The 27,754-nt window shown below is 40.9% G+C and overlaps 1 protein-coding gene across 1 annotated transcript in view; it reads right to left on the bottom strand.

Moving 5' to 3' along the window:
* Positions 1-386: 386 nt before the first annotated feature.
* Positions 387-27,754, bottom strand: part of PAK5 (p21 (RAC1) activated kinase 5) — a 240,972-nt gene continuing 213,604 nt past the window's right edge. The window contains exons 6-10 of the mRNA XM_058679546.1: positions 24,437-24,570; positions 19,594-19,720; positions 6,215-6,340; positions 4,230-4,364; positions 387-2,639 (exon numbers count right to left, since the gene is read on the bottom strand). Of these exons, the coding sequence (XP_058535529.1) occupies positions 2,484-2,639; positions 4,230-4,364; positions 6,215-6,340; positions 19,594-19,720; positions 24,437-24,570 (678 nt within the window). The 3' untranslated portion in view covers positions 387-2,483. The remainder of the gene's footprint in view (positions 2,640-4,229; positions 4,365-6,214; positions 6,341-19,593; positions 19,721-24,436; positions 24,571-27,754) is intronic.

Below are 27,754 nucleotides of genomic sequence, written 5' to 3'. Positions count from 1 at the left end.
AAGAGAATGAAGCACCTTAGCTTCTCTTGCAGGCTAAGAGTAGGCTCTCATTGCATCATCCCGAATCAGAACCTTGTTATGCCTGTTTGGTAAAAGACCTGAGTGCAATTCAACATCTTTATTAACTGGAAGGTGACATGGAAGTTACTATTCCATCCTCTGTTTTTCTCCAAATTTGGCCTTCCAGAAGGTAATTTATATATTTTATTCATAGTGGTATTTATGTCATAAGGCAATTCTATTTGTGACCCCTGGGTGTAGGAATATTTGTTTTTAGTTCATGCCATCTTGACATTACATGTAACATTTCCCCAATGCACTCAGATTCCCTAATGTCAAGAAATCATTTCTGGTTTCACAAGAATGTAGATTCACAAAATCACCAGTTTCCAGTAACACAATGGGGAAAAGGCAAACAATTATTTTTATTTGCAAGTGCAGTTTCTGCCAATAGTTAATGCTCACAAAAACCTCTTAAGCTACAGTAACTTTTGGTAAATTCAATGGATACTTTAAAAAAAATGACCAATGATAATAAAATTACAGAAAAATTTTCATTCCACTGTCAAAAATGTTTGGAATCCAAATGTCCATTATTTTCTGTAATTTTTTTTAGTGTTTATTCGAGCTTAAAAATGTTTTTCTCTACTTCCGTATAGATCTGGTTAAATTAATAGTATCTTTTTTGGGAATCTTAAGGACTGCCACTTTCTGGATTTAGATTGTTTTCATTCTTACATATTTATATTAACACTTTAATATTTTACATAAAACACTGATTTGCTATATTTCATGAAAAATTATAAATTATATTTATGGTGAGGCATTTCCAGTTTGGGAGAAAACTGGAAATCTAATCAGTAAAAGGTCATCTTATGCCTTTGTTTCCTTTTTAGTTATAATAAATAATTAGCAATCCATTACTTACAAAAAATTGTTAATTATGCTTAGAGCAACCAGAGAATTTTCACAGATTTAAACTCATCTTTGTTATAGTATGTGAAGTCATTAAGAAAAGTCTCTGGTTTTCCAGTTTGGTAACAAATGGCTTTTGTCTGATGCATAATTGAAAGAAACTGATGTTGACTATGTAACTTTTCCAGAGATTTAAAGGCAAATCTATATTGGCCTACAGGTAACATGCAAATTCATCCAACAAGCAACACAAATGTATTGTAGTAGTCATTCATTTTTATCAACATTCAAGAAGATCTGGACAGCAGCACAGCTCTCCTATGATGGAAACACGTTACAACTTGGTCACAACTGGAGTCAGATCGGAGCTGGTTAAACCCCCCTCACTAGTTCATCCTCAAGTCCGTTCAGACTTCCTGCACGATACATGAACTATAGCAATGAATACTGTGGTCCATAGGGAAATACAGACAAGTGTTTGGCGTGCTAGCATACGGTTTTATAAACAATGATGACTGAAGCCAAACATCTTGCCTTGTTCACCCCCTCTCCTTTCTTGAGGTTGAAATTCTCATGGTCTCACTCAGACATTCAATGTGGGGAACTGAGTCCATGATCTAGCACTGAATTACTCCCTGGGAGGAAAATCTGGCCACTAGGGGACGCTACACCTATCTGAGAGAGGGTATTGAGAGGAATAGCCTGGTGTGCAGAAAAATAGTTTGCTCCTGGAATCCTAGAAACAAAATGTGATTTTTTTTGAAACTTCTAGCCTTATCCCCAAGAGTCGCTGCATGGTATACTGTGGCTCAAATTTCATGTCATTTATTTTTGGTTGGGTAGATGAAATACGCACACCATCACCATCACTCTTCATTCTTCCATCACATAAGACACTTGTTAAGGTAAGAAAGATATTCTACTAAAGCTGACGGTGACTGAGAGTCATTCAGTATCCAAAGTTCCTAAAGAATCGTTGGTTCTCTGAAAGGGATAAAAAAGTAGGAAAGGCTTTGTTCAAACTCCCGCTAGTAAACAAGTAGTACTTCAACCAATACAATGGCTACATGACATCAAAGTACTATAAATTATCAAAACTATCGTACAGAAAAGTTACAAATTCATTGCAAAATACATTACACGGATACCATTAAGAAAAAAAGTGCTTATTTTGTTTTCCTTCCTTTCTTTAGTTTTTTTTTTTTTTTTTTTTTGCCAGAAAAGTATTCTTTCAGTATAGAAAATCCTACATGTTACCCTGCATGTGGCTAGGATATGTCTTAACGGAGTTTGCACTGAGTCCTTCGGATTTGCTGGATGAAGGGCTGAAAAATATAACGACTTAGTAATGCCATGCTCCCAATGACCACTTGGCTGTCAGTGGAGAGACGCCTGTTTAAGACACAAGAGGACGCCCTGGTCTGTCAAACCCTGCCGGTCGTCACACTGCCCTGCCCATTAGCTGGTCTGGAATGCACAGGCCTTTTGTATGTTCTGTGGTTTCCTCATGCTCTCCTGAATTATTCTCATGTCCTCGATGGGCTCTGTCACCTAGAGGAGGTCTCTGCTCAATGATGCCGGTATTGTCTCATGAGGGGAACGATGCAAGAGGGTGGACCTGCCAGTTTGAGGAATGGATGGCCAAGGAGTTCCTGGGCTGTGGCCCTCTGAGAGGGCTCCCGCACGAGCATCAGGTCGAGGAATCCCCGGAGCACTGAAGAAATCTGTCAAGACACAGAGACACCATTCTGAGGACGAACCGGCAAATGCAGGCCAGTTAATCTAATCAGTAATTCAAATCCCATATATATGGTCACCAGTAAGGAGGGGGATATTACCAAACACAACCCGAAAGTCTGTCCTTACCACGTTACAATACTAAACAATAGGGACAAATAGTGGTACTAGTACAGATGAAAACACATTTACTAAATCAAATGACATCAACAATAGTAATGAGCCGTCCTGTTCCATGTGCATTAGCGCTGCCCACACATTTGATGGAGTGTGAACAAGCTGTAATTTGTCTAGCACAGTCATCCATATTAGCTCTGGAGAATCCTCTTTCTTCCAAAGAAACATGCCTCTCTAAGGGCATCAGACACAGATCATATTTCCAGCTTTATAAGTCACTGTTTCTGGATGCAGCTTACATAAACTCAAGTGCATAAATACTAACTGAAGGTCCAATAGGCTTTTGACAGATTTTTTTTTTTTTTTTGGCCTATTTGTTCTCCACCCTTATCAAGACCCAGAACATGTCTGCTGTCCCGGAAGGTTACTTTGGGCTTCCATTCCTGTGATGCCTGTGTTCTTGAAAATTTCACCACTATCCTAATCTCCAATAGCACAATTTTGCTTGCTTTTGTATTTTGTAGAAATTGATGCACTATGAACACTTCTCTATTTGGCTTCCGTCATTCACCCTTGCATCAGTGAGAGCCACACCTTATTACAGCAGCTTTTATCCCTTTCATCATTAGGCAGTATCCACTGACCAATTACACCTTTTGGGAAACAGCCTTGGACACTTTCTAGTCTTTGAGAATTAGGGAGAAAGTTGCTCTTGTATATGGCTTTGAAAGGTGTTGGCATTTATTTCTATTGGATGACTTTATACATTATGTTTTCAGTTGCTTTTTGTTATTTAAATGTAGTCCAAATACGTATTCACTCTTCAATCCAAGCAATCTACTTTTTTGAATTTACAATTTCAACTTTTATTTGAAAGACAGAGTTGGAGAGAGATACAGATAGATAGGGAGAGAGAGCGAGCGAGTGCTAGATCTTCCATTTGCTGGTTCACTTGCTAAGTGTTCGCAATGCCAAGGGATGCTGGGCCAAAGCTAGCAGCTTGCAGCTTGGGCCCTTGCACTCACAAGGGAGACTTGGAACCATCTGGTTCTGGCTTCAGCCTTGCTCAGCCCAGGCCATTGAGGCTCTTTGGGGAGTGAACCAGTAGATGGAAGATCTCTATTTCTTCCACTCTAATTCTGCCTTTCAAATAAATAAATTTTTAAAAAATGAAAATAAAGAAAAAAAAAAACAAATCAACAACCAAGAAGAAGTTCCCAGCATTCAATATTTACTCAGTGTGGGAGTGCCGATGGAGTACCTGACTGATTCTTCCACAGCACTTTCTGAGCAATGAACTCTACTGCACAGATGAAGACCTCTGTAGTCAGAGGTGGGCATAGGCAGTGAAATGTTGGAATATGAGAGATCTGAATAGAAGTGGCTAGTCCCAAAATCACAGAGAACTTGGGGAAAAATCCAACAGCTTGCTGGACTTAGCAATGGATGGTACTTCTTACCTTGTGTAGATCCTTCACTCTTGGGGGTAAACTGTCACGGATCCTCCGCATTGCCTGGAGGGGAGGTTCATTGAAGTAGGGGGGCTCTCCATCAATCATTTCTATCACCATGATCCCGAGGGACCAGATGTCCACCTGTTATGCACAACCCAAGCAAGGAAGAGATTCCAAAGTGTTTGCTGTGTCCACAGAACCCAACTCATTTGTACTTCTTCAACAGTTTAAATGGTGTTTATGACCTCTCAAAATTTGTAAGAGTGGACATTGGGCCTATTGATTAAACCACCTGCTGTGATGCCCAACTCCCACGATAGAGGATGTCTGTTTGGATTCATGACCCTCGAGCCTGACTCTGGTTTCCTGCCAATACAGAACCTGGAATGTGTCAGGTGACACCTCAGGTGGCCAGGCCCCTGTCACCCATATGGGAGAGCTGGACTGAGCTTCTGGCTCCTGGTTTTGACCTGGCCCTATCACAGGTGTTTGGGGACAAACCTGAAGCTGGGAGCTCTTTCTGCTCCTCTATCTCTGTATTCCAAATTTGAAAATAAATTTGATGTATATGCTAATTTGTTTCATTTTTGAGTTTTGGTTAATGGTCTTCATTTGCTTTTGAAAGACAGTTTCAATGAATAGCCCACCAATTAAGCATACATGAATATCTTAACATTCTGAAGTTTATGATTTTAATTTTTATCCTATTAACTTCATTGATAAATTGTCTATTAAGGCAAATGAGAAGAAGATTCTAAGTTTTATGTTATAAAACCATAAAAGAAAGTTTCGCTTAAAGTGTAAGAAAACTTATATTAAACTGTAAAATGCTATACAGCATAGTACAGAATACATTCCGATTCTTTCAGCAATTTGCTTCTTAAAAATACTTCTTCTGCTTCTGTTTCGGGATAGTTAGCCTTGTGTTTTAAAATCAGTTTGATGCAGTGTGTATGAAATCTTGCTTTGTTAAACCATTTTCAGGGAATAGAGAAATGGCAAAGAAGATAAGACAAGCAATTCTTGGAGTAAAAAATAAGTAGCCAGGACGATGACATGCCATAACTGAACCATAAATTCCAAGTTCTAGTCACTTCCTTGTTAGGGCTTCATTACAGTTCTTATCATTTTGCTGCATTTAGTATTACACCCCCGACAATGACCTTCACTGGGAATTTGTCTCTCAGAACCACAATGAGAAAAACAAGTAGAGGGCGCATCCAAGGTCAAGTCAGTAAATTATGCACTGATTCTTCACTCACTGATGCATGCCCTGCCTCCGTGGCTTCTCCCATCTTAAAATCATCATCCACACTGTCATGTGGGAAAACACCAGGCCCCACCACAATGAACTTCTTGACTTCCCTGTGTCTGCAGCCTTGGGTGCCTAAGACTTTCTACTTATGTTATTTCCCCCCTAGAAGGCTTGTCCTCTACGCCTTCTGGCCCCTCATTTTTACATATCCCAAGCTCTACCTTTCAATAGATTATTAGTAATTCCTCCCTTTCCAAGGGAAACAAATCGGACCACTGTTTTTAGTAGATCATAATCAGATATGATTTTTCCCCAACAAGATGACATTATTCATTCACCTATTATCTCTGAGGTCCTTTCTCTCAGGTGTATTCTTTGAATCATTTTATCTGCCAATCTATGTGGATCTGGTCACTATGCAAGGCATATTGCCTTGCTTTGTACAGCCTGCCACCAAGAACGAAATCAGCACCAGAGTGATGCCTTCCATTGTCCACTGTAGGACCACAGTAAATAGCCCCTGGATAAATTCAGAGGCGATGTCTTCAGTGGTAGCCAGTCTCCCTTCCTCCACAATCTACCCCATGTCAGGACAAGACAGGGAAGATTGGGCAGGGTCGGGCGGCAGGTCCAAAGTCTTTGTTCTTCTCTCCAGCCACCACCTATCTCATGTCCACTGTGCCCATGAGCCTGTGCCAGGCCCTACCTTTCTCAAGCAATGGTTTCACCACTTTACCTCTGTCCCATAAGGTAGCCTAGAAATCACCTCAGGTGCCATCCAGTAGGGAGTGCCAACCAGTGATTTCCTCTTCGGCACCTCTTTGGACACTTGAGCACAGAAACCAAAGTCAGATAACTTTATCTGAAAAGGAGAGGAAAGGAACAAGCCATCAACTGGAAAGTACCATCTGCTAGACACAGAAGTAAATACAGGGTTTCAAGGTCCAAATGTAAGAGACATGAACAGCTGTTGGAAATCTCACAGGAAGTGCGATCACTTTTATTGGAATCACAAAGTTCATTTTAGTGGAAAAACTTCTCACAGACCCAACCAGGGTTAGCTTCTAAATGTCTAAACTCCTGCTGCTTATCTTCTATAAAATTATAGAACCAAAATCACAAGCTGTAACAAAATAGAAGACCTAACATAAATTAAATACACTCACAATAATATATTAAGTTTTATTACCGACTTTACTGTAATAATGGATGCTTCAGTATAAGCAAATTGCTATTCTCTGCAAATTTTGTGAAATTGCTACAGTGTCAGTTTTTTCGAGTTGAGTAGCAGGATTTCTATGTACCATGAGATGATTCAAGCAAGCATCCTCTTTTCTGTATTTGAAATACTTCAAGACTTTTTATATAGGATGCTGAGATTTCACTTCAGGTGTTACTCGTCATCCTTACCTTTTGGTTTCACTCATGACAATTTTCCTTGTCCATGAAAATTGCAGTTGCCTTTGTAAACAACACAAGTGGAAATATGGACACAGAAACTGGGGGTTAATACGTAGTCATCAGGGGTTTAAGGCTATCATATAATGGCCCAAGATAAACACATATAATAGATAAAGGTGATTCATGTATCTTACATATTATTTTAAAAAGGGGGCTTTGAAAAATTCTTGCACAGAGTTTTTGTATTCTTAAGAATTTCCTTAAGAACTTGCAGCACTCTTTGGCACTCTTTCTGGTGGTTTCTGTATTCCAGATGGTCAAGATTTGGTTAATTTCTGGGTGGTATAACTACTAGTTAGGGTGAACTGCTCTGATGTCCTCAGTGAGAAGGGCGGCCGTGACTACTTACAGTTGTTGATGATGACAGAATGCAAAAGAGAATGTGTTTCAGGCATCACCTAGCAATGGCTCACAATGACCAGGTTTCACGAATATTTTCTAGAGAGATAAGGTGCAGTCTCCCATAATGCTCTGAATGTTATGCCTCAGTCTTGTTTTCAGGTTTTGTCTTTGCTGCCCCTTTCTTGACTGTCAGGATCCCTCAGGTTTCGGTTCCAAACTCTTTCCTCTTTTTTATAACCTCGACACAGATGATTTTCTTCCCATGCTTTATTAAGTGAAAGTTCTCTCTTCTATCCAGAATCCACACTTCCAACTACTGTATGTTTCCACACAGATGATCACAGGTATTACCAATCAAACTCAGTGTCCTTTTGTCTGCTGCAAAACCTGACCCCATATGCATTTAACCTGTCTTAGTTAATGCACTAACATCCTCACAGCTACTAACACTAAACACATGAAAACACTGTCTACTCTTCCTTCTATCCCACCTCAAATCTTCCTGGTTAGAGTAAAAACAAAAACAACACAACAAAAAACATCTTAGTGTCTTCAAAGCCAAGTATAATACTAGGCCTATCCTAACTCATCAAAATCAAGGTTGTTGAAGGCATGAATGAGTCTCAAATACAAGGACTGAAAAAGAAAGTAAGTCTATCAGTCTTGTTATGTTTAGGGAGATCTGATATAGAGATAAGTATCTTCCCCAGTGTGTTATTATGATAATCTTCAAATGTTTAATAAAGTTTAAAGTATATACGGAATACCCCTATAATCAAGTAGATTTTACAGATATTAACTGGACTTTTAGTATATATCTATTGTTAAAAAATCATTTATTTTATTATTTTATGATACTATTTCACAGGCACTGGAATTTCCCTTCCCCTCTCCCCAAATCGACCCCTCAAATGATTTCCCCTATATCATTACAAGAGTATAGTTCTTCAGAAACAATCATAAGTCCATCATTGAGGGCACACACAACAGTGGAGAGCCCAGCATCCTATTGTTAAGATATATTTAACAGTTTCATTGGGGGGTCCATCTTTGATTTGGAAGAGCAGATGCATATTGCATTGTATCTTCACATCTGGGTATGATATTCTCTATTATATAGTTTCTATACATCCCCTTAAATAAAAAACTATACAAAATCAACAACAGCAAGAAAAATGGAAAATTTACAACAACATGAAGCCAAATAACATGCTACTAAATGACCAAAGTGTCACTGAAGAAATGCAAAATAAAAAACTTTCTTGAAGAAAATGATGCTGTATGTCATTGAAGAAGAAAGTTTTAAGAAATGAAAATAAAAACAAAAATATCAAAACCCATGATGTAGCAGAAATAGTATTGAATCATTCATAACATCAAGTGTTTATAAAAATCAAAATATCTCAAATGATTTAATAACACATCTCGAGGACTTATTAAAAATGAACAAGAGGCAAGAAATGATATAAATCATAGCAAAAATCAATGGAATTAAAACTAAAGATGACAAATTGCAACAAGAAAGGGCCGTTCTTTTAAGATGAGCAAAACAAACTTTTTGTTTGACTAGCAAAGAAAAGATAGGGAAACCAAGTAAAGTTAGAGATAAAAAAGAAAACATCCAAGGTTCATATCGATATGTAGTAATTTGATTCTGTCAATTTTATCAATGGGTTGTTCATTGTTTGATTTAGTCTACTTTTGTTGTTTTATTGGTACATTCTCCATATTTGCCTTTGGTTTTAGCAGGTGTTATTCCTTTTCTCTGTCAAGAGAACACCTTTAAGTATCATTTGTAGGGCAGAGGTGAATTCTTTGAGCTTTTCTTTACTGTGTTTCATTTTCAAAGAAAAAGGAAAGTTTTGTTGGGAAAGTTATTCTGGGCTGACAATCTTTTCCTTTTAGAATCTGGAATATGTCACTTCATTTTCTTTTGACCTGTAGAGTTTCGTCTGAGAGGTCAGCAGTGAGCCTGATTGGAGTTCATCTACATGTTAATTGTTTTTTTTCACATGCATGTTTAAGGATCTTTTACATGTATTCAACTGAAGAGAACCTGAATAGCACGTGTCATGATGAAGATTGCTTTTGATCAACATTTTTGGGAGTTCTGTGTCCCTTCTATATGTTGTTTTCCAAATCTTTCTCAATATTAGGGAAGTTTTCTTTTATTATTTCATTGAATACATCTTTAAACCCAGCTTCTTTTTCTGTGCCTTCTGGGACTCCCATAACTCTTATATTTGGCAGTTTAATAGTATCCCTTACTTCTTGAATACTTTTCTTAGTTTGACTCATTTCCTCTTCCAGCTTTTCGACTTTTCCCCCATTGCTGAAGGACATGCTTTCCAATTCTGAAATTCTTCTGCCTCACTCATTCTAATTGTGGCTAAACTTAGACATGATCCATTGTGTCCTTCCTTTCTAATAATTCAGCCTGATTTTGTTTCAGTGTTGCTATTTCCTGTGTGACATATTCCTTACATTTCTTGAACTCCTATATGTGCTTCTCGTTGTTAGAAGCTTTATAACAAGTTTTTAAACTTCTTTGTCCCCCAGCTCTTTGAAGTGTTCCTCAGTTAACTCTGATGTTGCCATAGGCTTTTGCTCCTTTTAGACAGGGTTATCAATAATGTTCATTGTGCCCCTGTCTCTTCTTTTGGTTTTGGTCACTGCTATTCTGGTTAGCAGATTCCTCTCTTTATGGCTAATTTCTAAGCGGTGTTGCTTACTGGTCTACAGGTTGATTTTACTGCTTGTGTTCTGTACCTGGTTCCTCATTTGCAGTTATTTGTGACACTCCCTCCAGCAAGTTTCAGCACTGGGCTCTTATGCTAGGCTTCCACCAAAGTCTGCATCGCCCCAGCTCCTGGCTCATCACTTTCCAAATGCTATGGTTCTGTGCTGTGGCAGTACCATTGCCCACACAGCCTTTCTCCCACTCCTGGTTCAAGCAGTGACTGAGATTAGAGAAACAGCAGCTGCTCTAAACCACTGGATTGTCAGGCTTTATCCTGGCTAATGATTCTCCTGTTTGAGCATGTCCTTACTCTATTCTGGCATTTTTTCCCTTCCTCAGCATAAACTTATCCCCCTGTCCATCTGGCTGTCCACATTGGTTTTGAAGCATATAAAATTTACATTTCTGGCACCACCAGTATACATCATTCTTAGGTTGGCATTAACTAGAGTATAATTTTTCTAGCTTACATAAAGTTTACATAGAGCAAAGTGCCCATATTTCAAGTGCATCCTATGGTAGTTTATATTGGTAACTTATTTTAAAAGAAAGGTAATAGGGAGTAGGGGGAGAGAGAGAGAGAGAGAGAGAGAGAGAGAGAGAGAGAGAGAGAGAGAGAGAGAGAGAGAGATCGAGATCTTTCATATGCTGTCTCACTCCCCAAAGACCCACAAGTGTGCAGAATGGGAGAATCAAACCCAGAATCCAGAACTACATCCAGGTTTCCCACACTGGTGGCTGAGAACTAACTGCTGGGCCCATCTGTCCCACCACCCATGGCTTCTCAGCATGCATTAGCAGGAAGATGGATCAGAAGCTGAGGTGGGACTGTTTCCCGGGCACTCCTTTGTGTTATGCAGATATACCAAATCCAAGGTTAACCTGTGGTGCCATAAAGCCCACCCTTTGTGATGAGTTTTGGTAGTGCAAACTCCTATTAAAATATGGATCTTTGCCATCACTAGTGTGTGGTTTAGACTGTCCTTTGGAAGCAGGTGGTAGTCAAGAATCCTTACTGAGCCATTGCATGGGAAAACAACCATACTGAACACAGAGAAGCTGAGGTAATTACAACTAAAGCATAACTAGGTATTACAAAGAAAATCACCAAAGAGCCAAGGTGAGGCAAGTGTTAATGACTTGGGAAAGCCAAGGCAGAGGTGGTCAGCAGCTAAAAAAACCACAGAGAGCTCAAAGCAGATAAGAACCAAGAGTCCTGGAGTCAGCAACAGGAACATCTCTGGTGACCTGCAGATTGTTTCGAGTGCAGTCAAAACCTAGGATTCAGGGTGAAGTGGGCCATACAGACTGCTTTTTGGAAAATGAGATGTTTTGAAACAAAAATCCTGTTGTTACAAATGCAACAAAGACAATGATAATTAGTATTCCTCTATGCAGTGGGCCGAATTTTAAAAAAACATGACTTTATTTGCAAATACCTTCTTTACAGACACACACTCATGCACTATAGGAAGAAATGATGGACTGCATGTTGGGCAGTGGCCCCATAATATTATAATGTCCAGGGAAGTGATAGTCATCTTAGTTTGTCTAAATACACTGATGTTTGCACCCAGACAAAAGTCTCTTACAGTGTGTTTCTCAGAATGTATCCCTGTTATTAAGTGATGCATGCTTATAATTAACAAAAAATGAGGTTGTGCCTTTTCTACAAAGGAGTCTAGCACATTGATAACTGGAGGAACAACCATGCCGATAAGCTGTGCTCGCCTGTAGATGTAAGAACTCAAATGCTTATAAGAGCATTTTGGCATTGGTAGTTTTACATTTCAATACTTAGTGTGGGTTTGTCCTTTGTGAACATGGAAAAGAAGCAAATGCTTCCAAACCTGGCATGCTGATAACTATCTCATGCACAAAATGTAAGATGAGAATTTGAAACTCGACACTTGGAAGCTAGGCCTGTTTCTCTGTGGTAGGAGTGTAAGTGCTTCTGCATGATTTTTACTCATCCAAGTACATAAAAGAGATAATTTTCCAAAAGAACATAATTGTACACAACGTTTGTCCAAATAAACCTGCAAGTAGATAATGAGAACTCAAGTAATGAGCATAATGAAGCATCGTGGGCACATTTCACAAGCAGATCACCCAGAATCCAAGCTGAGCCTCATTGTACATAGAACTGCATAATGTGGCTGCTTAGGAATTCACTCTTGTCTTAGATGGGGCCGAGAGAACTGTAGGCAGTACACTGCTCGGCCGAAGATGTAGTGTGTAACAGTGAGGGCCACACACCAAAAAAACCTGGAGTTTAAAGATCAGAAAAAGCTGCCACTTAAACCTGAGAATGAATCCATCTTTAAGGTATTCTAGGCAGGAATTCAGATTTTACAGAAGGGAAGGAGAAGGGGTTGAAACGAAGTTGATGCATCCTGTTTAGAACTAGAATGCAAATGCCCTTGCTCTATCAAATGTATACAATCCAAAGAATTAAAGAATTACACCTGCTCAGGTATGGGCTAAGGAAAAAGATGACACACACTCTCTCTGTATGTGTGTGTGTGTGTGTGAGAGAGAGAGAGAGAGAGAAAGACAGACAGACAGACAGCTGGGTACTTCCTTTAAGGCAAAGACACTTGAGTGTGTAGCCATAGAATTTCCTCAGATTTTACTGAGCACCACCTATTCTGGCTGAATCAGAAACGCCAAGAATGTGGCCCAGAAAACTGTCTCTTGCCAAGTTTGCCAGTGGCTTCTGATGGTCATTAAAATTTGAGAACTTTGGCTTTAAGAAGACTAGTGACCCGGAGGCTGAGGAACTGGGAGAGGGAATTGAAGGGGCCTGAAAGATGATGGTGCTCCAATTTCACTTTAGCCCCACTTCTTTGGTTCCCAAATCCTATAATCCAAGTGGGGCATGACACAGACTAACCCTGACCATAGCCAGCCCCTGACATCTGGCAGATTGTAGAGTGGTGTAGGCACTTGCTCAAGGGTGACTGGCGATAAATAAACCCTGGGTCTCCTGACTTTCCGTGCTGTGCTTCCTGTGTTAGAAAGTCACCTCTGTGGAGCAGCCAGGACGGGAGGATGAACAGAGGTGTGGAGGTCTATCAGGGGCTAGCGGAACAAGGTAAACTTTAGAAAGTTAGCCTGCTTGGGCCCGGCGGCGTGGCCTAGTGGCTAAAGTCCTCGTCTTGAATGCCCCGGGATCCCATATGGGCACCGGTTCTAATCCCAGCAGCTCCACTTCCCATCCAGCTCCCTGCTTGTGGCCTGGGAAAGCAGTCGAGGACGGCCCAATGCTTTGGGACCCTGCACCCACGTGGGAGACCCGGAAGAGGTTCCAGGTTCCCGGCTTCAGATCGGCGGGTACCGGCCCGTTGCGGCTCACTTGGGGAATGAATCATCGGACGGAAGATCTTCCTCTCTGTCTCTCCTCCTCTGTGAATATCTGGCTGTAATAAAATGAATAAATATTAAAAAAAAAAAAAGAAAGAAAGTTAGCCTGCTTAACTCCCAAAGATCAGCTTCTGGGAGATAATCTCCAGGTTCTTGTAAAATTCTAGTTATCTGAGAGTTAACAAAACTCAAATGCCTAAGGAAATCAGCCAAATAATATCAAGTAATTTAACAGGTCACATCAAGACAATAGAACACTATCAGTAAGCACCACTAAGAGATAATGGTTTTCAAAAGAGTGCAAAAAAGTGGGGGGGGGGGGCACATCAAATTCTGAGGGACAGAGGGTACAGGCATATTATCTTGACCCTGACATTCTATTAGTTTGCTCATCACCTGTCTCTTCCTGACATAAAACACACATTAAGGAAAGACTGGGTGCAAGTTGTTTATTTTGGAGTACAAGCAGTGAAGTGGGAAAGCATGAAAAAGATACCAAGGTAGCCAATAAAGGCTTCTTGTTCCAAGAAGGTTGCGATGGTGGGGAACTAGAGTTCAGCCCAGCTGAGAAGTCTGGGGGACCAGAACACGTGCCTTGCAGGTATTGTATCTGAGGGAGAGGGGGCTGGGATGTTTATACTCTCACATGCCAAATCACAGTGTGTCACAGGTGTCACGGGCCTGCCTCTGAGGAAGCTGAATAGTAATTTTCTGGCATATCAGTGGCCAGAGAAAACTGAGTTGGAGTGTGGCTGTTGGCATTTTCAGGTGGGCCCAGTGAAACTGGGAAGCTTCAGTGAGATGTGTGTGTGGCACCAGCAGCATCTACTATGGAACCGTTGATCTCCCATTACCTCCACAGGTGCATTCAGGGATGGTGTTGCTTGATATATGGTAATGTGTGTGTGTGTGTGTGCACGCACGTGTGCGTTTTAAAGAAAGCAGATCTCTGACATTTTATGTAAAACCTCACAAGTTTTATTTGTATTATAAAAAAGTGAGATTAGAATGGCCACCTATATGAATCTACTAGGTTTAGAAGGTTTAGAATTTAGGTTTACTAGGTTTAGAATTCCAATTCAGTCAAAGAATTTGATGAAAGTTATTTACTACCCATTGGCCCCCTTTTTTCATCTCTCAAGTGCAAGCCTGGGGCTAGGGTTACATTCTAGTGATTCTACTCATTATTGAATTACACAGTACTGATACAGGGAATACATTCTTCCTCCCTTGTTCATGGTGTACTTCCAAGAGTTTCACATAATTTGCATCAATTTTGAGCCATCACTCTATGAGACGCTATATATTTTTCTCTTTCAAACCTCAAGCACCACATTTCCTCAGCTTATCATCAATTATTGACATTTTTAGATATTATTAATGCCACGGATTATTAGTGAACAACTGACTTATAGCTGACTGAAAACACTTTCTCTCCTTAGTCTTTTAAAAGTCCTGAAAGTACTCATTCTTTCAAATTTACACAGTTTACTATAATGTAACTTAGCATTCTATTTTGAATTGACAGTGAACTCACAGGAATCAGCAAAGAAATATGCATTTACTCTCTCTAATGCTAGTGGCTTACATGACTGAAGTGCAATATCAACATATAGAAATTGATGTTGGTACAACCCATGCTTAATTGGATTTCAACAGTTAGACATGAATTCCTTTGTATGTCCAGTGTGTAGATGCACTTGTCTGAATGCATATTGCCTTGCAGTCAGCACTACAACCAAGTTACCCAGCTGGACACTTTGTACTATTTCACAATTTTTGTTTTGTTAATTTAAAACTACTTTAAAATCAAAGGTTTATGACTCCCTCATAATATCCTTTACAATTACATGTACTTTTAAAGATGAGTTTATTTTATGTGAAAGCCATGGTGACAGAAAGGAAGTAAGAGAAGAGGGAGAAATAGGGGAGAGGGAAAAAGGGAGAGAGGGAGTGAGGGAGAAAGAGAGGAAATGATATGGAAACAGAGGAGGGGGGAGAGGGGAGAGGAGAGAGAGAGAGAGAGAGAGAGAGAGAGAGGACTGAAAGGTCTACCATCTGCTGGTGTACTCTGCAAACAGCTATGTCAGCTAGGGTTGATCTACACTGCAGCCAAGAGCTTCATCTGGGTCTCCCAGGTGGGTAGGAGGGGCTCAGGTACTTGAGCCATTATGGCCTTTCCCAGGCCAATCAGCAGGGAACTGGATTGGCAGCACAGTACCTGGGACTTTAACTGGATATGGGATGCTAAGTGGCAATTTAGCCAGCTGCCCACCACAGCATCAGCCCCACAATAGGAAGACTTTCTCAATTGGCCTTTATTTCTCACTCAGCATGATTTCTTTGAGAAATTTATTTTTAACAAATCACACTTAACCCCAATTCAATAGGACACCGTGTATTTGTGTTGTGGGGTGTGTGTGTGTGTGTGTGTGTGTGTGTGCATGTGTCCCTGTACAAGCATATATGTTTTCTCAAACGTAGATGGAAATAAGTTGATTCATTTCATATAATACTATATATATCATATATACATATATACTAATAATATAATACTATAATATTGTTCAGGCTTGACACAAACTACCAGGTTGGTTGTGGATTAAAGGTTTTCTACTTCAAACATGTCATTCACTAACAAGACTTCCTGGGAATCAAATCAGAGCATTTAAAAAATGCAAATCAATGACAGGCAGCTTCACCTAATCTTCTTGGGACTTATCCTGGAATCTGGCCACCATATGGGAGGAAATAGGCCACATAGAGAGCCCATCTTCTAGGTATTGCAGCTGACAGCCATAGCTGATCTCAGAGCCCTTGGCAGCTTCCTTCTTGACATGGGGTAGGAAGACTTTTGAATGAGTTCAGCCACAGGCATCTTCTAACCATGAGTTACAGTAGCCCTGAGCCTCGCCAACTCTCTGAGCCCTATGGTGCAATGCTAAAATGACTTAAGCCTGTCCATGTTGAATTGCTTTTTTGTGATAGTAATAGACAATTTAAAAACTCACCCCCATTTTATGAGTAAAATTCTATGTTCTAACAGATGGGCACAAAAATGTATTCCCAGAATCTTTCTTGGAGTAAGCCACACTCATCCTCTGCTCTCTTTCTATTAAAACAAAGTTTTGTTTCTTTATAAAAACTGAATTAGCCCATTGGAGTCAACATTTTCTGAAATGCTTGTGTGCACGCTTTGGGAAACATGTCCAGCAAACATGAGATCCAGTCAATATGTCTGGAGCATACTGCCTGGAACACTCCTGTTCCTCATAGCTGCAGTCCAACTCCTCCCTCATTTCTGCTAACACCTCTGGCCAGGCTCTATTAACAGTCCTACCTCATGACTCTACAGCTTCCATGTTCCACATAATTACCAATGGAAAACTTGGTTCTTTTTTTTTTTAAATCATATTTATTTTCCTTGAAAGGAAGAGACAGGTAGAGATCTTTCCTTTGATTTACTTTCCAAATGTCAACAGCAGTCAAGGCTTTCCAGACGCACTGCAAGGACTTAAGGACCTGAGCCAGCACCAGCTGCCTCATAGGAAGCTGGACTCAGAGGTGGAGTAGGGACCAGAACCTGGGCATTTCAATACGGGACGTGCACATTGCAGGCAGCATTTTAAAGCTATACCACACAGCCATCCTAAAAACTGACATCTCATTGAAGCTTGTCTCATAATGAGTTTGTTCACTTATCTGCTTGTCATCACATTTCCCTTCCCCAAGAAAACCTCAATGCAGGGAATGATTTTGCTTTGTTCAGTCTCAAGTCTGAGTTTGACAAAGGATCTGAGGTATTCACAGCTAGGAAGCCTGAACCAGCAGTCTCCAGAAAGAGAAAGGGAATCTAATTCGCAACCTTGTGACTCTGTTTTCTCTGTGAGTACTACTCTCCAGAGCCTTCATCCTGAACCAGTTCACGGCTTCGTACAGCGTCTTCTGACACTGCAGGGCTTTGCCTACTTGTGAGTCAGACCAAGAGGGGAGCTTATCTTTTCCCATAGCTCTCCTGCTCCATGGATGACAGGAGAAAACACAGACATGCACCTTTCCTCTGTGTAGTCACTTCCCTTCACCATGTAACTCTGCACTGTCCCTGTGGAGCCGAAGCCTCTCTCCTTAGCCCTCACAGAGGGCATTGCCTAGATGATGTGACTTGTTTTGGCAGATATGATTTGAACAGAAGGATTGAAAGGATTGCTCACCATACCCATCACAGGAACTTTAGTGAATAAGCAGGGGCTACACTGCTCCCTGCTAGCAAATGAGTGAATCTCAGCCCAGTGACTGTCCCTGCTGAGGGCCAGTCAATGGTCACTCAAGTGAGTGAGGTTAGCAAAGGTAGGCTGATCACAAATGCAAGAGTGAGCTCAGCTGTCACTTTGTGGAATAGAAATGAAATGTTCCAGCTAAAATCTACCCAAATCCTGACTCAGAGATACGTAAGCAAATAAATTATTTTAATAGCCACTAAGCAATGAGTGGTTTACGATGTGATACGTGCTCTGGACTTTTCCTTTTAAAAAAGTTTCTATAAGGGCAATGAAAAAGTCAGGACTTGAAAATTACCAATTAAACAAAATCCCATGTTTAAAATCTCTCCTTATGTGTGTGTGTGGGGGGGATGAGATGAATAGGTAACATGGTTATATGTAATTTTTATTATATCCTCTATGCTTTGCTGAATTCATTGAATTTCCTACAATAAAATCTATACAATTTTTAAACCAAGAAAAGTCGAAGTGCTTGGGCAGTTTCTCCTGGCATCTTGTTGATCTTTTCTGCGCAAATTTTGAATTGATATGAATATTGCCATATAGCTAGGTTGTAAAAGCACACCAACACAATGGTTGATCCATTCCAGGGCCACTACTCCTCGTGGGAATTCCTGGTGGGGGTGAGGGATAAAACAGCCTAATGGTAAAAATTCTATGCTATAACTCTTCCACCTAATTGAACCTTCCTTGGAATGTTAACTCATTACTTCCATGGATGATGCTTTTCCCTTTGAGAGGCAGAGCAAAAGCAAAAGAAATAGGGTGAAAGAGAGAGAGAAAGCTCCCAACCACTGGTTCCCTTTACTACCGCTGCAACTGCTGGGATGGGTTAGCACTGAAGCCAGAGCCAGGAAACATAGGTCGCTCACAAGTAGGTGAGATCCAACTACTTGAGTCACTAAGTCTATATTTGTAGAAAACAGGACATGGGAACCAGCGCTGAGCATTCCCACATGCAATGTGGGTAATCCACCTGCTTGGCCAATCTCCCACCCTTTGCTGCTGCATTCTGTGTTCTGTACCCTAGAGTACCTGATGAGTTTCATCAGAATCCCTCAAGAAAGTTGCAGCAATGTAAAGTGTATAACTCTGGGCCAGGAGATGGACTAGAGTGATGAGTATCTTCTGTTGCCCCTTCCAGGCCAGTTCTCCTTCTTGGTTTCCAAGCCTTGCAAAGCCAACTAATTTTTTACTTCATTTCATGGCTCCTGGCTGGCTTCAACCAATGGAGGGCACTCATTGGAGATTGGAAGAAAAGAACAGAGGTTGGGAGATTTTGTTCCCTCATCCTGTATGTTCTCTCTGATGTCTCCACCGAAGAACAAAGACCCCACCAGGCAATTCCTGTATCTAGATTCCTGTAGCTGGTTACCTAACATGGTAACCATGGTAGCATGGTTAGTGACAGTAGTGTTCCCTTACACATGATTGTCCTAACCCCTGTGCAAGATTGTGATTTATCTATAGCTGTCAATATATTTTTAAACTGTCCCCCTATCAGACTTTCCTCATGTTACCTAAAAGAAGGGGATCTGAGAGACACTATAGTCCTGCAAACTCACAGAACAAGGGTGGACAAAGGTCCAGAAAAGCCAGTTCTCTATCATCAGAAAGTGCAGTGTGGGAGAGAGCGAGCGAGAGAGAGAGAGAGAGAGAGAGAGAGAGTGAGTCCCAGTTTCCATCACTTTTGCTCTTACTGTCAACGAGGTACATTATCTAGCAAATGTGGGTCACAGACAATTCTGACTAACAGGATGACACAGACGAAGGGATGGCAATTTCCTTTTGGTAAGCCTTCTAGGCGAGAGTGGTGAGTTTTGTGACTAAGTGAAATTAAAAGGATGAGACAGTGTTCTCAAGAGAATAATGACCATGACAAATGGATTGATGAGTAACTTGGAGGGGGCCCAACATGACACTTACCCGGCCATCACTGGTCAGGAGGATGGAGTCACTCTTTATGTCTCTGTGAATCACCCCCTGGTTGTGAAGGTATGAGAGGGCTCTCAGAACCGACAGACAGACAGTAGCTATCTGCTCTTCATTCATTCTAGAAAGAAAATAGCAGGCCAAATCTAAGTCAGGTTTAAAAACATTTTGCAAATGTTCAAGAGGGACAGGTTTTTGAGGTGCTGGTGAACCATCCCATGCTGTCTGACCCTATACCTGGAAAATCAGTATATATATGCACACACACACATATATATACACACACACACATATATCAGTATACTGATATATATGTGTGTGTGTGTGTGTGTGTGTGTGTGTGTGTGTGTGTAGTTACCGGATCTTGTTCTAGAACATAAGGCTTGACACTGAGGATGAGAGGCAGCCCAGTTTAACTCAGGTGAAAGAGATCACCACCTGTTTCTTTATTAATACAAATGTGTGTCCATGGACTCTTAAAGATAATCACTTAGGCATCAGCAGACTGAGAAAGCACACTGAATAAGCAAGTCAAAATAGCAGGTGTGATCTTGAACAAGTCCTTTTCCTTCTTTTGGTCTCTTTTCCCTCATCTTAGAAATGGGAAAAGTCCTAATTCTCTTAGAAGCTGAACTCAGGTAAAGTGGCCATTGGATATTTCTTATTTGATAAGCAGTGTTACAGAGAGAGCGAGAGAGGAAGAGAGGAAGAGAGGGAAGCGGGAAGGAGGCAGGGAGGGGAAGGAAGAGAGGGAGACACACAGAGGAAATGAGAGACAGTGAGAGAGAAAGGGAGGGAGAGAGAAAGAAGAGAGAGGGGGAGAGAGAAGACAGAGGGAGAGAGAAAGGAGGGGGTAGAGAGAAAGAGAGAGATGGGGAGAAAGAAAGGACAGAGGTGGGGAGAGAGAGATGGAGGGAGGGAAGAAGGGGGAGAGAGAGAAAAAATGAGAGAGAGAGAGAGAGAGAGAGAAAGAGAGAGAGAGAGAGAGAGAGAGAGAGAGAGAGGGGAGAGAGAGAGAGAGAGAGAGAGAGAGAGAGAGAGAGAGAGAGAGAGAGAGAGAATGAATGAGAATGAGATTCTTCCATCTGCTTGTGGTTCCCTCACCAAATGGTGATGTTGGGTCTGGTCCAGGCCAAAGTCAGGAGTATGGAAGTCCATCTGAATGACTCATATGGGGGTAGGGATTCAAGGATTTGGCCCATCTATTTTCACTGTGTTCCCAGGAACATTAAGAGAGAGGTGGATCAGAAGTAGAATAGCCAGGACTTGAACTGGCACCCACATGGGATGCCAGTGTTGTAAGTGGTGACTGACTTAATTTACTGTGCCAGGATGCCAGTCCTGGTCATTGGATCTTCATGTTTCTAATCTTGGCCTTCACTTACATTTTATTCACCCTCATACTTCCTTCTGCAGGAACTAGAGGATCAGGCAGCTCTACGTGCCTTCTGTTAGAAGAAAGCTGGATATGAGAAGTGGCTAAATGAGAATGGATGTTATTCCAAGGAATGGGCACTTGGAGATAAGCAGGAAGCACAGCCCTGGGCATGCGCTCCCACTTTTCAAGGTTGTACCCCTGTGAGGCAGGTGTTTTGTATTTCAGAGGGGCAGTTGGAGGTCAGGTATTGGACCACAGTTAGACAAGCGGAAAAGTGTCCAGGTCATGACTCATGCCTTACCTCACTTTGAGTTTAGAACCTATGCGTTTTTAACTTTTACTACTGTCCTACACTGTCCTTGCCACTCACAACAATGGGTTTAAAAAAATGAATTAAATATTTCGACCATTGAGGCATCTAGGATAACAGGGGCCACTCACTAGCCTCCAAATCAGTCAGTCAGGAATCATCTGAAATAATTTATGTGCCAAACTTCCTCCTTAGCACAGAGGGATGCATCAAGTCATGCTTTGAAAACAACTCAATAATAACAAACTCCGCATAGAACAGGAGAGATCACAAGGGGAAACAGAGTATGTAAATGCAAAGATTACTCTGGGAAATGCCAATGATACTAGATAGAGCTTCACTCAGCAGCACAAAGAAGTGGCTAGCATGGAATGTATGTGTTCCAGTTTCCTTCCTGGTTGGGTAATGCTGCAATTCAAAGGGAAGGTACCGAGAGATGTGACAGCACTGAAGATAAAAGCTGATGAGTGTGAAGGAACACAGCCTTCTCTTCAAAGAGGGTTTTGCAGCAGCAAATCAATCTCACATAAAGGCAGCGGAGAAGAAAGGCTTTTGTCTAAAGCCAAAAAGAAAACAGCAACTTCTGTGGTGTTAGAGACTTGGTGGTGAGGGCTTAGTCACTGCACTGGTTTGTTTTCAGAAGACAATTTCCACACATGCCCAAGGCACACCCTTCAGAAGCATTGCTCCCCAACAGCAGGGTCTATCTCAAAGACATCGCAAAAGAAATTCAGGATCAAGACTCTTTTACTTTTGCTGAAGTTCACTTATTTTGGATTTTGTGAGATTTGAAATATTTGCATCAGAAGTAAAGATTCTTTGTAGGTCAACCAATACAAATTAATCAACTCTGACTCCCAATCCCTAACTGAAAGGTCACTTTTAACATACGGCCAGTGCTGCCAATTCCTTATCTAACAATGTGAACGTTTACAGGGTCAAGTGGAGAAGGGCAGGTACTTCTCTACCTTTTTCAGTAAACTTGGTATGTGATAAAAGTAGTTCAGTTCCTGAATCAACCGCACATAAAAATCCTGGCCTTGTCAGGAAGCAAATGTGTGATCATGGGAAAGATACTGATCAGACTTATGACCTAAGCATCTGCCAGCCAGGCCCATCCACATCCACCTTTTAGTGATTTGGGAAAGTTACATGAGTCAATGTTTGAAATATCTGACCAAGCTAAAGATTTTTTTTTTCTTTCTGGAGCTCTCTGTCCCTGGAAATCAGAAGTTAATAAACTAACCAGATTCTAGGTTAGTATTTAAACTTCTCTATATATGAGAAACCATGAGCATCAGGCTGGGTCATGAATTCTCATTTAGTTGATTTGAGGGAAGAGCATGATATCCAACATAGGTCTTTGGACCACAAGTTATATAGCATGGACTAGATAGCTTATCAGCCAATCAAATAATCATCCAGTAATACATCCAATTCAATACTAATCACAAGGCAAATGCTTCAAAACATCACCTTACCAATTTCAGATTATAAATATCCACAGTGCTCTTTGATGTACCATTTTTATTGCTTTGGGGAGCTACTTTGTTTTTAAGAAAAAATTTGTTGACAAAACCAGAAGGAGAAAATTAGAAAAAGCAATGGATTCTGGAGGGGATAATTCCTATGTGGCTTCTACAGATATAAAGTAAGCACAAAAGTGAACTTGGACAAAAACCTCAGATATGGGGAGCCTTGAAAGCTCCTCAAAAACCCTCTATCTTGACTTTTTAAAGTCAATTGCTTAATATATCCTGTTTGTCTTTTTCTTGGATTGCTCCAGTATATTTGCTTCTATAAATTAAGGGGAATGTATGCATTCTGCTGGTGAGCCTGGTCTTCAGTGCCAGTTGAAATGCTGGTGACACATGCTATGTCTGCTCTCATGCCTCTTCATTTCTGAGTTTATGATACACTGAGGGCTGCACAGGCTTTAGTGTGAAGTAGTAGCACCTTCTCCCCTCGGTCATATTCACAACACTTTCTTGATATCTTCCTTCTACCTATGGCCATTTACTTGGATCCACCTTTGTTTGGGGGACCTTTTCAGTGACATCAGCTAACATCTGCTGCCTCTCCTCACTGGTCTTTATTTACTTTTGAAAATTATTCTTACACATCTTCTTTATTTTTTTGTCCATCTAACTCACTAGCACCACACAACTTGAAGTTTCCTAAACGCTGCATTGTATCTCTGTTCCTTAGCATGTTGCCTATGTGGCCAAAAGCCAGCAGCACTGGCAACTTCTGATAGCTTGTTAGACATGGAATCTTACACTGTCCTTGGTAAATCATGATCTACATATTAGTAAGATCTATGTTGGTTTGTCTGCATTTTGAAATGAGACGTGCTATCTTTCACAAATATTCTATCTTCTGCCTTCAATGACCTTTTAATTTACTTCTTAGTGAAGTCTTGTTTGTCTCTCAGAACCATATGAAATATCATTATGGGTATTATAATGTATTTCCTTTGCTGAGAATTCTCTGAAGAGATAGATTTGAAACTTATTCCTTTGTCTCTTCAGTAGCTCCAATACTTATGCAAAAGGCTGGTAGATAAAAGCTATTCAATAAACACTTTGCTGTGACTGGAACTGACATATCAGGGAGGCAAGGAGCTCATGCCATAAGCTGGTAATTACCATTGGGACTTGCAAGACTATTTGAAACATAACTGGAGAATTTCTCTCTTCCATGTAAATTTGTTATCCTGACATAAAATTTTGATTGATCTACTGCCTGCCTCTTGTTTTCCCAGCTAGCCATGCTGGTTTTATCACATAACAAAGGCATATCAACTTCAGAGAACAAAATTTGGTTTTCAGAAATCCATGTTGGTGAAAGACATTATATTATTTGTCACTGCAACATTATTATTTTCAAACGTTCACTGATCTTAAACCAGTGGCTATTAATGGTCTTCAGAAAGCATGAAGAATGGTAACTGAATAAACAGATGAATGGACCATCCATGTTATTACATTTGTGTGTTATAACAGATACTCTAGGCAATACAGGGGAAAGGTAGTCAGGGTCCCGGACTCCAGAGGGCTTACGTGTTGTACAAAGTTCACAGAGATAGTCGCTGGGGCTTGGCCTACAAGAGAATAACAAACATCTTGAATAATCTGTTGGGGAATTACCTGGTGTGAGTAACGATGTCTGTCAAGGCACCACCTTCCAGGAACTCCATGACCACCCAGAGCTCATCGCCCACCAGATAGCTGTTGTACATATCAACCACATTGTCATGGTGGTAATCCCGCATGATCACAACCTGGATGCAAGAGAAAGGCATACTTTTGATGTCTGAAGAGGAAAGCTGGCTTTTTACTTTCTTGTGGACAGCTACATTGTAAGTACAACTGGTTCAGAGCTATTGTTCATGGAAGAATTTCTTGTCCCACCCTGGGGACAAGAAGCAGTTTAGAGGACTGTTGTGGGGGAAATGTAATCAGATATCCCTAAAGATCTCCTAGAGAACATATTGTGTATGATCCACTGTTGGCTAACAAACACACACACACACATACACACACACAAAGAGTTGTCACTTTCAGTGAGTGAGTGTGGTCAGCCCATTAACTGAATGACGTTATCTGGCGTAGCAGTGAATACAAAGAATATATGTTTAACATTTTTAGGAAGTTATTTTGCAGGGAATTAATGGAGAGAGAAAGAAAGAGGAGACAGAAAAAAAACAGAGAAAGAGAGAACTCTCCCATTGTATGGGCTAGACAAGCACCAAAGAAAGCAAGGAGCCTGAAACACACACTGGGTTCCCAAACTGAGTGCTAGGAACCCAACTGCTTGAACAATCACCTCTGCCTCTCATTACACTAAGCAGGAAGCTACAGAAGCAGCCACAGCTGGGGATCAAAACCCACTCCTGTTGTGGGATGTGTGTGTCTGAACTGTGAAGTTCAATATCTCCTTCAAATAATATATACCAAAGGTAACAATAAATGTGATGTTGGTATAAGAAAGGTTAACTTGCTGGAGACAACTTCCAGGAACTACCATCCTGTGGCTGCCTCTACATACTTTGTCCTAGCTACTATTTTATATACTATATACTACATATATACTACAATTACATAGGCCATCATTACTGTGCAGAGGATGGAGTCATGGTATTCAACGCTGATTCCACAACAAAGCCGTTTGAGTCCTGGTTGCTTTGTTTCTGATCTAGCTTCCTGCTTATGGGTCTTGGAATGCAGTGGAAGAAAGAAGATGGCTCAAGTGCGTGGACCCCTGAACCCATGGGAGAGACCAGGGTGGAGATCCTGCTTCCAGCCTTTGCCAGGTGAAGACCTGGCTGTTATAGTCACTTGGGGAGTAAATCAGTGGACGAACGATTTATTCTCTCTCTCTCCCCCCCTTGCCTCCCTCTCTGTTGCTCTGCCTTATAAACAAATAAATAAATACATCTTGAAGGAATTAAGTATAGGGTGGTTTACAGAATATTGTCCTGTCTGTTCTGGCTCTATGGTTTGGAAACAAGGTGCAGAAATCAGGAGGAGTAGTCTGGGAAGGTGGCACTCTCTGTGAAATGTAGGGCACGCATGAGAAAAGAGCACCCCTTGGAGCCTGGGAATGGAGGTCACCACGGGCTTTCCATAATCCTGCGTGGAAGTGGGGGCCAAAAGTACAGCCATGCACGTTTGTCAAGTGCCTATTTATGAGTCAAACAACGTGTACATACCTTTGAGAGAACAAGAAAGCTAATAATCACGAAGGTCAAAGAATTCAAGCACTTCTAGATTGTTGCGGGAGTTTGAGTGTAGTGCCTTGTCTGGAGACTGGCATCTTAATCAGATGGTGATTTCCTGACTTGCCACCTTTAAGAATAGGTCTCCCACCAGCACACAACCAGTTCACTAAGACTCTCACCACATTATTAAGGGGATGATATATCAAAATGTTTGCATTTTCTGAAACAGTTCCTCACTCCTTCCTAAATACTTTTACATTTTTAAATGACACTTTCAAAGGTAAATGAGACAGGGGAACGATACCTATAAGAAATGCACTGAAGAGGGTTAATTCCTCAATAGATCAAGAGCTCTTATACGTTAATAAGACAAATTTTACCATCTTAACCAAAAACTGCAAAGGACATGACTTAATGAAGAAACTCAAAATGATCTATATATGCAAAAAGAAACTCTGCCTGTCTAATAATAGAAGTGCCTAGTAGAATAGCGACATTCAGCCATGTCTGAGGCCAACAGAGACAATACGGAAGTACCCAGTCTGACACTACTGAGGGAGTACAAGGACTGCTGCTAAGGACTCAAACTGGTACAAACTTTGAAAATCAACACCATATGTCATTCCTCTACAGTGATGTTTATATAAATGCTACTTCTAGAAACCAAAGAAAATGATCTGATATGAAGTCAAGAATTTATATGTGACAGCATTCACTGCAAACATACATACGGGACAAACTGGAAACATAAGTCAGAGATTGGTTTAAGGAATTTAATACATAAATAGAATAGGAGCCATTAAATATTTTGACAGTTATGAAAATGTGCTAGTTTCTGAAGATACAGAACTTACATATCAATGTTTTATGTTAATTTTGTTAACATGACATTAAGTCAGAAAGTTACCAACTGACATACACAGAATTAGCCTTATCCTAAATAAAAGAAATATATGAAGGGAAAAGCACAGAAAGAAAATACTAAAACAATGTAAGAAATTGGGGGATGTCTGGCTGTGGTATTATGAGAGGGACAGACCAAAAGGAGGTCCCACCTGCTGGTTCACTCCTCAAGCACCTGCAATGTTCAGGACAGGGCCTGTGACACAGTCAGAGACTGGAAACCCCATCCAGATCTGCCCTATGGGTGGCAGGAACCCAACTATCTCAGCTGCCACCTGCCTCCTGGGGCCTGCTAGAAGCAGCAGCAAGACTGGGAATTGAATCCAGGTACTCTCATGTGGTACCTGGCATAGGCATCTTAATCAATGTCAACTACTAGTGCAAACACCTGCCCTCATAGTGTTTATAGCTAATCCAAGAAAATATTTTAAGTCTCCTAAAAATTGATACTCCAATGGTAAACTGGCCTTTGCTTATCAGAAAAATTGTTGGGAAGCACTGGCTAACATGGCATATCTGGGTATCATGACAGTACAGAACATTCCCATAACCATGTAGAAAATGTAGCCTAAGGCTTTGGGGTCTGCTAGACTATGATCCAAGCCCCAGCTCAGCAGTCAGCCTGCTCCACCACCTGGGTTAAACATGACTCTGAGCACAGATGTTCTTCAACCTGAAATGGTGGTAAAACATTCATTCCTCCTATGGTTGCTGTGAAGATCAAACTAGGTTACCACTTACTCCAGTGAATGATATGCACTGAGTATTTCATAACGGGAATTGGCTAAACATCAAAGAAAAAGACAAGAAGGGATATATACAGACCATGCAAGTTTTGCCT

Source organism: Ochotona princeps, chromosome 22 (genome assembly GCF_030435755.1).
Source record: "Ochotona princeps isolate mOchPri1 chromosome 22, mOchPri1.hap1, whole genome shotgun sequence".
Taxonomy (NCBI): Eukaryota; Metazoa; Chordata; class Mammalia; order Lagomorpha; family Ochotonidae; genus Ochotona; species Ochotona princeps.
This window is presented reverse-complemented; position numbering and strand designations above follow the sequence as displayed.